This window comes from Cryptomeria japonica, chromosome 2, assembly GCF_030272615.1.
Source record: "Cryptomeria japonica chromosome 2, Sugi_1.0, whole genome shotgun sequence".
Classification (NCBI taxonomy): domain Eukaryota; kingdom Viridiplantae; phylum Streptophyta; class Pinopsida; order Cupressales; family Cupressaceae; genus Cryptomeria; species Cryptomeria japonica.
The window spans coordinates 201,064,655-201,077,135 of record NC_081406.1 but is presented as its reverse complement, the minus strand read 5'-3'; the positions used below and the strand labels follow the sequence as shown (position 1 = coordinate 201,077,135).

The window sequence follows — 12,481 nt, the reverse complement described above, 5'->3', positions numbered from 1 at the left end:
CAAGCTAAATATATACCACAAGAACCATTATTCAGATTATAGGATGCTGATTATAACAGGTCTGAATCAGATTAGTGGGAGTCTGATCCTGAATATGTGTCTGTTGTTTATAGGTTTTTAATTCTCATTATTTGTTCCTTGTTCGCTGATTGCTGTGATTAGTTCTTAGTCTATGATATATTATGAAATGATCTGATCTTTATGAGCACTGATACTAATTCAATTGCTTTCCTTGATTGATGGATTGTTGTTGAATGATTGATATTCGAATGAATTATTGATTAAACGAATGTTGATTAGATAGTGATTCTTAAATGATAAATTGATTGATTCGATAGAGTGATTGACTCCTTAAAACACATTTGATGATTGATTTCTGATTTCAAGATGTGAATTGATGATTGATGATGTTTTGATTGCTTGCTTATCCACTTTGTTGAATTGATCTTTGCTAATTGATAGATTGTTTGATTTGACCTTTGTTGATTCATAGATTGCTTGATTTCTTGATGCATTGACGAGTGATGATGCATTGAGCTTTGCTTGGAGTGATCTCCCCTTTCTACTTTATAGGTGAAAGGGTCATAACCTTTCATAAAATTTGAGTCACCACTTCTCATTGTTGTCTTTGAGAATAATAAATTATTCTCCAAATTGATCTCCCTTGGATGTCCTCCTTAGATGAAACCTTCTCCTTTATATATCTCCCAATGTGAGGAAGAGTCACACCTCTTCACCATGTCTGCCCTTTGCAATAGTCACAACCTTCCACAATTACCACCCTTCGAAAGAATCACGACCCTTCAGCATGTCCCTCCTTTGAAAGAGTCCCTTCCTTATTTTCTTCTCATTCCTTTCTTCTTCCATTAATCCTTCCTTAATTCAAATGTTCACTTTTCCTTTCCTTCCTCCATTCTATATCCTTTTATAGTGTCCTATTTTATTGAGGAGACATCTCTTTAAAAGACATCCATTTAAAGGGCCATGTCTCCTTATTGTTGTCTTATTATTCAAATCAGATGTGCACTTCTGATTATTGATTAAAAAATCCCCTTCAAATGAAGTTCTCTTCTCCCTTTTATACCTCATGTTTGAGGGAGTCACAAATTTTCATTCCATGCCTTTTGACCATTTATTAAACTTAACTAAACTTTATTATTTTAATTTAATTCTTTATATTTTTATTTTATTTTTATTTTTATTCTTTTATATTTTAATTTTATTGTTAGTATTCATTATTAAATACTATTTCAAAATAATTCCAAGGGTTCTTTGCCAGGGGGATTCCATGGTTCTCAGTCCCAATCACAGTTTTGGTCAAAACAATTGGGATCAATTTTTGGTAATATCTTGAAATTTTAAGAAACCAGTGAGAAGTCATGGATGTAAGCACCTTTGTTCTGATAGACAAAACCCTCTGACACAACAGTTGTGACATAAAAAGATCGGGACAGGAGATTCTACAGCCTAATCTCAGGCCTAGAGAATGTCACAAGGATTTTCATGACCTCATGATACAGTTCCATAGTCAACTACACTAACAGATTCTTCAGAACTCAGTCCAAGAAAAGGAAACTATTATTTCTGAGCCTAAACTATAGCTGCAGTCAAATGAATGGAGGATTGCTGGACAATTTCCAAACCCCCCATCCAAAGCAATTCAACATTCAAGAGATATTCTCAAGATAAACAAAACAAAAAATGATGACATTTGTTCTTAAATCTTAAATAAAAACCTGGCTCTACAAAATGGAAGATATTTGCTGGATAGGCATATACTCTTCTAGTCTCCAAGCTAGCATGTAGGGGTGTATTAAATCTGCCATTTGGGAGACCATTTGGGAGAGTAATCCTAATTTTAATTATTTAATGAGCATAATATATCAAACTGAAGACACATAAGAGAGTGCTTTATAATCCAAAATGTATAATAAAAAAGGATAAAACTATGAAAGAAAGAAAGGAAGAGGTGATTCTTGTAAATCCACCTCCATGAAACATCTTCAATACAAAGTGTGTCCAACATGTGTTGTTGAAATTTCCAACAGTGACAGAAATTAGAAAGCCCATCACATCATTTTTCATCTCAAAATCCACTTTAAAACTGAAGTCCTCCCAGAACAATTTCTCAGATGCAACAATTTAGAGGGAGTTGCCCAACTGAGGATTTCTTTTAAGCTTCTCATAAACGCAATTCAATAAAATGAAACCCAACTTTTGTTTTATATTTTTTAAACTGACGCTTCATTTATCTTCTTGAAACCATTTCAAAACCATTGAAACTGAAGTCATCCAAGAAAATTTTCCCATATGCAACAATGAGGAGAGGAAAATTAAAGTGTTTATTTTTTTAAAGTGTCCACCTTATTGAATGTTTACAACAACTACACTATTGCAGGTGGTGACAGTAAATGAGTAGTCATAGAACACGAAGGCAGATAAACCTGGTTGCAATGCTTGAACTAGATGACTTGTGCAGAACACTAGACCATTGTTCAATAGATAAAATTTAGTGTGAAAATAGAAAAAGAACGAAGGGTTTGCAAGTGTAGTTTGAACACCAGATGGTCATTGTGAATGTAGAGACATTCAAAGGAAAAATGTGAGAAGGTCTATAGGTGAAGAGAAGGCTGGGGAGAGGTTGAGGGTTAGCTGTTGTTAGGTTTCACAACTTAAGAACTAAGGGAAGAAAGGGATGGGATGTTGTTATCAAGGAAGCATGCTAAATAAACAACTATGGGACCCATCCAAAAAGATGAGTGGGGGATTGGTGTAACTTAGAGTACTACAGGCATAATTGAGTGGTGGGTGAACTCAATGCTACAAGGAAATAGCATCAGACAACTAGGGAGGTAGATGAAAGGGGTCGATAAAGTATAATGTGCTTTGGCAAAGTTTCTTTAAGAAATTGAACATTAAAGATGTAATGGTGTACGGTATGATGGAGACCTAACAAATCTAATCATAAATGAGCAGGAAGAATGACATGAGACTTGTGACCCTTATTGTCTACATCAAATATCATCTTTTTTCCTACTGACTTGTGATTTCCCACCCAAGTGAACCAGTGACAAGCCCTTTACTGTATCTTTTTTCTAACTGCCTTTCATTAACATGGCAAGGTTGCCTGGTTGGTTTTCTCTAAGGAAAACATGGTATGGATTTGACTAGGGAGGAAATTTCACCTCTCAGAGTGATTAGCCCAGTGAACAAATTCTGATCCACAATAGATTTCACAAGGTGATCTGCCAAAATACATCGAATCCTAATTTCATGGTTAGGGTATACACCCTTAAGCCCATCAATTAGCACTATATGTGTTGCAGTTTGAACGACAGAACTCAGGACGACGGTTTAACAATCCAATAATTGAGCCATTGACCTTAAGATGCTTTTGGTCTATGAACAGTGAAAGAAAGGATGGTCTGTTGTTTCGAAGGCTTGATGGCAATTAGGAGATATAAGACACATTGAAACCTTTTCTGTGAATTCTAACAGTGGAGAGAATATCACTATGGTAACCAGCCATAGGAAGGATTCAACTCTAGGCCAATTGCAGCTTAATGAGCCATAACAGGATATTTATTTTTTCTGCTCTTGTTTGTTATCACTCGTAGAACTTAATGAGAAATATTATAATATACAAGTACACATTCAGGATTAAAACCAACAAGCTTGACCTTTTGCAACAAGGGCAAATCAAGGTGCTCTCTAGACTTTCTGTCTGGAGCTTACATACTTACAGGGTACACTCCAATTGCAGACTTTAATAGAAGTCAAAAAAGGCAGGCCTTTAACATTCCAATTGCAGACTTTTGTAGCAATCAGAAAAGGCAGTTGGGTAGGGCCAGGGGAAATAATTATTTTTCTCTAGTTTTTCTAAAAGAAATCTTAAATCTTCATCTATTTACCTTTCTCCAGCCCATTCCTTCAAGCTGTTATGAAATATAGTTTCCTTATACAAGGATTAACCCAACCTTCCATGTCTGCTTCAGAATTCAAAGAATTTATCACAATTTACTAGGCGCCATCAACACCTTTTGGGAGTAGTAACTTTGTCTACAGCCTTTTGCCACTTATAGGCCAAGGCAACCATTTTGGTCAATGGTTCAAGAGGAATCTCCTCCTTGGTAGAGACATTATACACCACATTAACTTGTGGCAGAGTACCATCTTTCTCATTCACAACATTTCACTTGTATAAAACAGGGTTCTTTTTGCTGGACAACAATTTCTCTTTCCACTCAACGAGTACCTCAAAGCAAGACATAATCAAGTAATTTTGATATTTCAAAAGAAAATCAAAAGAAGCCTGTTGCAGGCAGCTATCTTTAAGCTAAAAACCATCAAGCAACACGAAGGAGACTCTTGGAAGTGCCATAATGGCAAGTAAACCTTCATATCCCCACTACCAAGAAAGCTCCAAGCTTCTCCTCTATTATTCGAATTCATTATCTAGATTGCCACTTGAACAAGATTGTTCTTCTCCATTTATCTAAAATCTAATAGTGTATCCATAGTTAGTCAGGTTTCAACAATTTTGACAACAATGGTCTTTCTTTCTTAATTATGATGGCTTTGACCTAGGGCGTCCTTGTATTTTATTGTAATGCTTTAGAACACTTTCCATTCTTATAGCTACAAAGAGTGAGCTTAATACTGCCTACTATCATAATTTCTTAATCAAATACCCAGCAAGGAAACCCATTCTTGATTTGCTAATTGCAAGTTGACATCATCTCTTAGCAATGATGATTTACCCAATTTTTTACATACCTTCTCTAATAGTATGTTTACAGCTGATCCTCTATCAATTAACACATTTAGTAAAATAATATCTCCTCTTTCAATATTTAATTTGAAAACATCATCTTTCCTTTACATAGCACATCCCAGTCAATTCTTACACTCTTTCATAGTTAGAAAGTTTGCACTTGTGACAATTGTGGCAAGCAGTCCACTAGTTGTTCAGTTTTTCTTATATTGTTCATTGTTGTTCAATTTATGTTTCTAGTGAAGGTGCACTTTCATAATGCTATACCTGAATTCTCAAACCTAAACACCCTAATATAAACCATAAACCCTAAAACATCAACCCAACCCTAATCCACGAACTACACAACCCTTAGCTCTCAACTCTCAACCCTTAAACATCAAACATCAACCATCAACTCTTAATCATAAACCCTAAATACTAATCCCTAAACCCACAATCATCAAACTTCAACTATCAATCCTCCTACCAACCCCAAAGGATAAATCCTAAACATTAGTGAGTTCACTAGAGGGGCCCAAATTACCAAACAACGTAACATATAGATTCATTCCAAAAATCTTGGAGTGCATGTAAATTGTCCCATGCAGCAATCATTTGAGCCTCTTTGAGGAATTTCAAACACTAATCCCTAAAACAATCAACTTCCAACCCTCAACACAACCCTAGACACTAAACTCCAGAACATAAAAACCTTAATCCTTAACCTAAAACATTAACTTTGGGATAAACCATAAGACTCTAAACACCCAAACCTCAACCATAAACCCTAAAACCTCAATCCAAAAGATATAATCATAAACCCTAAAACTTAAATCCAACTCTAAACCTTAAACTAAAACACCAAACACTAGAATCCAAACAATAAACTCTTAACCCTCACTCCTAAATCTTAACCCAACCATGAACCATAAACCATAAACATCGACATTAAATACTTGACTGCTATCTTTTACAGCTTGTACGGCACCTTACATGCATTGCTTTTTCTGCTTGTATGCCTCATTCTCTTTTCTTTTTTGCTCCAATGATAGCCATTAAGTACCTATTTTCTATTAAGGTAGTATTGTAATATTAAGTTTATAATGATCAATTAAGTCGTTAGGATAGACTTTAGGAATATTCTTTATTCCTTTGGTTAAGTTCTTTTCCTTTGCTTTATTAATTGTGGATAACCTTTACAGATAGATCTTTTGTAAATCCTATTTAAGGAGACTTTCACTCCTTTGTTAATATCAAATATTTTGGTAATCATTTTGTGTCTTGGATTTTTCGTAATATGATATCAAAGCTGAACTAGAGCCTTGAGATACATGACAGCAAATTGTCTTAGGGACTACTGTCGACAATGATGGATTGAGGAATTGTTGGAAAGACATAGAAAGTGCCAAAAGATTCCTGTGTGTAATAGTGCAGTACTATATGAATTCGTGAGCAGGTTTTGGCAGAAAAATTTTAAAAAAATCATGCAAAGTTACTTTGTAAACTTATGATTCTGCAAATTAGTGGATTTTCTTTTTCAACAGCAAAAAACGTGTCGTTTTTGTTTCAGAGAAATAGCGACCTATACTACAAATAATACTTTACCCACTAGTGGGTTATAATAAAGTCTTCTTTTCTAGTAACTGTAATGTCCTGCTTTTGCCAGTGCTAAAAATAAATAGAAAATTAATTAAATTATTATTTTGACTTAAGGCAATTAATTATTTTATATAAAGTGGCTTTTATAGTTAATATATAATAGTATTAAAGTCACTTTATGATGCAAATATTAAGTTATTTTAATTTAATATTTTTATTGGAGCGGTTGCCAAATAATATATTATAAAAAAGGTGGTGAAAGAAGAGGATGGCAGATTCAGGAATTTTATTAGAGAGTTATTGGAGAGGCTTGGCTTTCAAAAAGTTGGAGGACAAAAACCCTCGAACTTGTACGGTTGGACGAAAACCCAACCTGATAGTAGTGGTGGATTCGCAACGGAGTTCGCATTAGCACTGCAACAGTGAAATTTGTAAAGTCTTCTTCAATGAAGACAAATTTCAGAAGCAAATGACTCAGTGATCAGAATAAAGGTTATTTGCAGAGGTATTTATCCATTTTCACAACAAATATTGTTGTTGGAGAAATGAGTTTCAGTATGGATCAATTAAAATATTATTGAGTATGAGTCTCCTATGGTCAATTTATTCTGAGTTTGATGGGCGACTCCGTATTAAAAGATATTTGGAGCAAATGATTGAATAACACTGTTGCATCAATTCTTATTGAGAAAAGAAAGCTATCACTGAATAAAGAAATATTCTTTGAGTTTGGCGGTCTGTATTAGTAAACAAAGGTAGATAAAGTTTCTGCTTCAGCCGTAACCAATAATCATTATATATGAAATATATTTCTGACATCGCATTGGACTTTTTCTTGAATTCGTGAGAGTCCATTTGTGTGGCAAGAATAATACAAATGAACAGTAACTACTGGTGGTGTGGAGTCTAATCACATTATTGACCCATAATCTGGTGTGAGCTGGCAATGACTATTGGTTAGGTGGCTAATATATTCGATCTGTTGTTTACTTCATATTTGGGAGATTCATTTATTTATAGTAGCAATAAAATATGGGCTTATGGAGGAGAATTGCGTAATTTCCTTGGAGAATTCCTATCGTGTCACAGGTTACCTGATTGCATGGCACTTTGGTTGGGATCATATCTTCCGTATCTGTTTGAAAGTGAGGATTGTTATAAAGAGCTTGAACAGGGCTTGCTATTGCAGGTTCCAGTTGAGTCATGAAGGCCTGAGCTCATTTCTGGTCAATTATTTTAATCTAATAATTATTGTGCTAAGTGAGTGCTAAGCACAGCTTCCTCAGGCACTCACAATTTGCCCTTGGCATGAGAAATTCAGACAAATTGTGGATGACTTCATTATTTGCTGGCTGCAGGTTGTATGATCTATTGCAACGAGCAATGTATCAAATACATTCATATGCAAATAATAATAATAATAATATCAAAAGCTGAATGTATGACATTGGAATCAAGTTTTAATATGCCATATGCCATTTGTATTGAAATGTGGGGAAATAAACTTGGTGTGAAGTCCAGCCCCTTCTGTAGACATTTCCAACTAACATTAAGTTCCAGACTGAGTTGCCAATAGTGGGAAAACAGATTGGCGGCAATTTCAGGGGCCATCAATAATTCAGAGAATTATTTGAAGATCAAAACTCATAGCTGGAGGTGCGTGGATGTTTGTACTTCAGTCATGTCTACAGCAGATAAGCTTCCATTCAATCCTTGGAGTGTTTGGTCATTGTATGCAAATTGCAAATTAAGCTATCTGTGAAAAAGTGTGAATGCTGCTCACCAACAGGTCAGATCTGTAACACAGTATTTCATTTATGTATTTGGCCTATTCTGTAAGGTTAATGAATATGATAAAGATGGTTAATAAATAGTTTATCATGTACCTTCCCCCATATGATGAATGCCAAATAGCGTATTTAGTTATTACAAAAGCTATCAATTCCTAACATTGCTATATAAAACTTTTTAAAACCATGCAAACCATATGAAAAAATACCCAGAATAAGAAATCAGAAATTTTAGACAGATTTACAGCCCAGGGATTCTTACAATCTAATTTGACCACCAGATTCAAATATATTAAACTAATAATAAAAGTAATAACAGCACATTTTACAAAAACAGTCAACATACTAAAAGCACTGCCCATCATCTCAACTATTCACTTTGACTAGCTTTTTGGAAAATAAAACATCTCTATCTAACAACCAGTCTGATTGAACCACCTGATTCACTACACTTAAATGTAGAGAACTTTGTAAAAATCGAATGCTCATTAACTCGGTTCAAAGCTAGCTCAACATTGTTCATTACCTCACACACAACACTGCCATTAACATACTTGCATGGTATTTCTTCAAGAATATCTCCTGGTAACCAACCATCATTGATCGCCTGTAAAATTTGAGAGCCATAATGATCTAGATTAACATGAGTTCAAGAATATCAGCATAAGCTATAGCCACACAAAAGAGACAGTTGTAACTCAGAATGTTGAAAATGATTAAAAAGAAAGCATATACAAAGATGTTTGCATCCACAATGCCATCGCTAGGCCTCAAACTAGAATTTGTCAAATGCCAAAACAAGCATATGTATGATGCTTTTCTATTAGCAAGTTGTTGTGTAATTTCAAATGGAAAATAAGTTCATACATCATCAAAAAGAACTATGGATAAATAAACTATACATTTGTTGCTCAAAATCAACGTAAGAGATCATATCTGACAAAGTATCAGTGTTATAATGAATGAAACTGCTAATATGAAAAACATTTCAATAATTTGCAAAAAAGGAAATTAACATTTACAATGTTTAAAGAACCAATTATAGATGTACATGAACATCTATAGCATTAGCGTTTAACCAGTCTCACATTAAAGTTTTTCATCATGTGCAGAGAAAGTTATTCAAATTGCTGTGTAGCTCATTACACAAAACATAAAATTGGTGAGGCCTTGCAGTTCTGCTTAATGAGGGATAAGTGCCTCCTACATAACCTAGAATCGACATTATCAAATTCAGCCAACTCGATTGACACAACAGATGGAAGAGAAATAGGCATAAGACCTTCATTACAAATCAATTCACAGAGAAGAAACTTTTCCACATTGAACATGCTCAAGGAGTGAATGACAGGAAAGAATCAACAAAGTACTTTTTCAACTAAATCATGCCACATGAAAACAGAAAATCATCAGTCCAATATCTCTTCTCATGTAATAGCATACATCTGGACTAGAGTAATTTTTACATCTTAGTCAGAAAGTACAATATAACTAAAAAGTGAACTGAACTATAAACTGTTATAGCTTGATGTAATGTCCCATTTTTGACAAGCTTGAGAAAATTAAATATTTAATTAATTATTTTATTACATTGTCTAAAGTTAAATTTGGCAACTAATATTTAATTAATTATTATTTAATTTTAAGTAATTTTTGAGTTAACAAATATTAAATAAAATCATTTTTATGGGCTAGAATATTTAATGTATTTTCTCGAATATTCCAAAATTGGTTACAAATGACAAATTCTAGAAGGTTCATTAAATTTCTATAAAAATGGATTTTTAGAGAGAACTGTTAATGTTGAGGTTACTAAATTTTGAGAGGAAGCTTGTCTTCAGAATTGTTGGGACGAAAACCCTTTGGTGATTTGGTTGATTGGACGGAAACCCAACTCAACTTTTGAGGTGGATCACAGCGGAATTTGTATTTGGGCAAAATTTGTAAAGTCTAGATTCAAGACAAATTTCTGAGGTATTTTATTAAATTTCAGAATGGAATTATTCCAGATGATCTATTGATTCGCAGAGAGTAATAGAGTTGAATAAATAATTATACTCTAGCTGGAAAATAAGCATTGGTTTGCGAAAATAAATTAAAATGATTGCATGAGATCAATTGACATCATGGGAGATGGCATTTAATAGTTCAGTACTTAAAATTAATGAAGGAGAGCTTCGAAGGGTGGAACTCCACCAAGTGGAGAGCTAAGGGAAAGATGGACATTTACTTCCATGAAGTGGAGTAATAAAGGAAGGGAGAATGGAGAGAAAGCCTGCAAGAAAGATGGAAAGGGGACAACGTGCAATGAATCAAGGAGAGGAACAGGGAATTCTGAAAGGGTTAAGAGGAAGAAACGAATGCAAGAGGAGAACCGAGCAGGAGGAAGTTGGAAAATATTGTTCTTGCACAATCAGCAAAATTTGGTATGTAGATTACACTAGTACTTCACTATTTCAATGTGAATGTAAATGATTTGAAAATCTTTGTGAAGACTAGTATGTACATTACACTTAAACTTCACTATTTCTTTATGAATGTACATAACACTAGTTCTTTGTTTTGGGTTTTTTGATGGTTTATGGGTTTTCTGTGTTCAACTCTTATACCAATAGATGGTTGTGTCAAAAATCCTATCGGCTGTGTCTTTTAAGGATTATGTGTAGTAGACTTGTTCTTGTGTTATGAGAAAATGGTAAAGTTCAAATTCCTCTCAACCTTACCAACTTGTATGATAGTTGATTGGGTCTTAAACTCCATAGAAAAGCTAGATTCACGAACGATTTCTTGCTTTGAACTAAAAACCTACTGTGATTAACAAAGGGGTAAATATTGGATAGTGGGATGGAATATCCAACCTGGGTAGTTGATACAATTGTCCCATTAGAGTATGTATTTATAATATTTAGCATGGAATGGTTGATGTAGGGTTTTGTGTAAAATTTTATAGCCATTCAGCTATTTAGCTTGTATCAGTGTAATAATACTATCATATTATAGTCATTTGGCTAGCTACTCTCCGAGATAACAGCACATTTCAATAGAATAATCAACCTCTCTATAGCTTAGTGACGTTGTACCTATATTTTATGTTTGTTGTATCAAAGCCAAAAGACTTAATCACCGTGTAAAAGTGTAATACCTCTGTTGCTTTGAGGTCATTCGATTTAGTCACTTAGTTGACACATTACATTTTTTATTGTATCAAGGCATTCGACTTCCCCTCTGTTCAACAATATCTTGGCTGTCTCTTCAAAGCCTTTCGGCTTAACTACTTTGTGACAGTAATAAATAACTAAAAGACCTTCCAACTTAGCCCTCTAAGATAATAAGCTACAAACTAAAGATTACAATGCCTTACAACTTAGATATTCTGAAATTGCCGGTATTGGCATGGTGTGATGGTTAAGTTGTGATGTTGTTGTTGTTGCCACGAAAGTTCGAACCCCATTTGGGTGCTATTGTGGAATGTTTATTTAGGGATGAGGTCCCCCATTTGTGACCTCACTGGTTCATAGCTCTGGGCCAAAAGCATTTACCCCTCTTAAAAAAAACTTAGATATTCTGAAACAATTTGTTGTGTTTAACTTTAGTTCTCGGCCTATAATATACTTATGTTAAACAATGATTGGTGTTATGTAGATTGTGTAAAAACATGAACACTAAACCATGGAAGCGGTCTCGAGCATTGTTAAATATTGTATTGTTGAACCTATTTACTTTTTGAAAGTGTGAATCGACCCTCGAGACTATGATAAGGTTTGAAATCAAGAACAACTATGTACCACTCAAAGCCACTAAAAAATGTATCAATGTCTTGGTCCTACCTGTCCATCCATCTAATAAATGTTGCAACCTTTTTTCTGTTGTACTTCCTCTAATCATCTACTACAAATTATGTACTTTTTTACTTCATTTAGCAATGGACCTGTGAAATCCTTGGCAATTGGAGTCTTAAACCCCATAGCAACAATTAGTGCACTTACCAATCCTTCCCAATATGGGTTGTTCACCACATTAAATAACATATTATTGTAGTACCAAAAGTTTGGTGCAGCCATCCTAGCCTCATGTTGTTTTTCTCAATTCCAAGCAATACCTCAAGTGAAGGTTGTGATATAGGACACTACGATGAATGAAGAAATTTGGAGAATATACACAAAAATTTTCTACATGGAGGAATGTGTTGATGTGTATTTTGTACACGACCAAACACAGAATAAAATAACCAAAGGTATCTTATCCTCTCTTGAGTAAAGTCTCTGAATGTTGAAGATATCGCAAAAAGGATCAATCGGAAGGACTTCAAGGTTCTGCTTTGTAGGATCTCTACTCG

At 34.3% G+C, this 12,481-nt stretch overlaps 1 protein-coding gene across 5 annotated transcripts in view; it reads right to left on the bottom strand.

The window, feature by feature from the left end:
- Positions 1-12,481, bottom strand: part of LOC131046295 (protein PHYTOCHROME-DEPENDENT LATE-FLOWERING) — a 125,179-nt gene that overhangs the window by 46,406 nt on the left and 66,292 nt on the right. For all 5 annotated transcript variants that reach the window (XM_057980001.2, XM_057980003.2, XM_057980000.2 and 2 more), the window contains one exon: positions 8,672-8,752. In XM_057980001.2, coding sequence (XP_057835984.1) covers positions 8,672-8,752 — 81 coding nt within the window. The remainder of the gene's footprint in view (positions 1-8,671; positions 8,753-12,481) is intronic.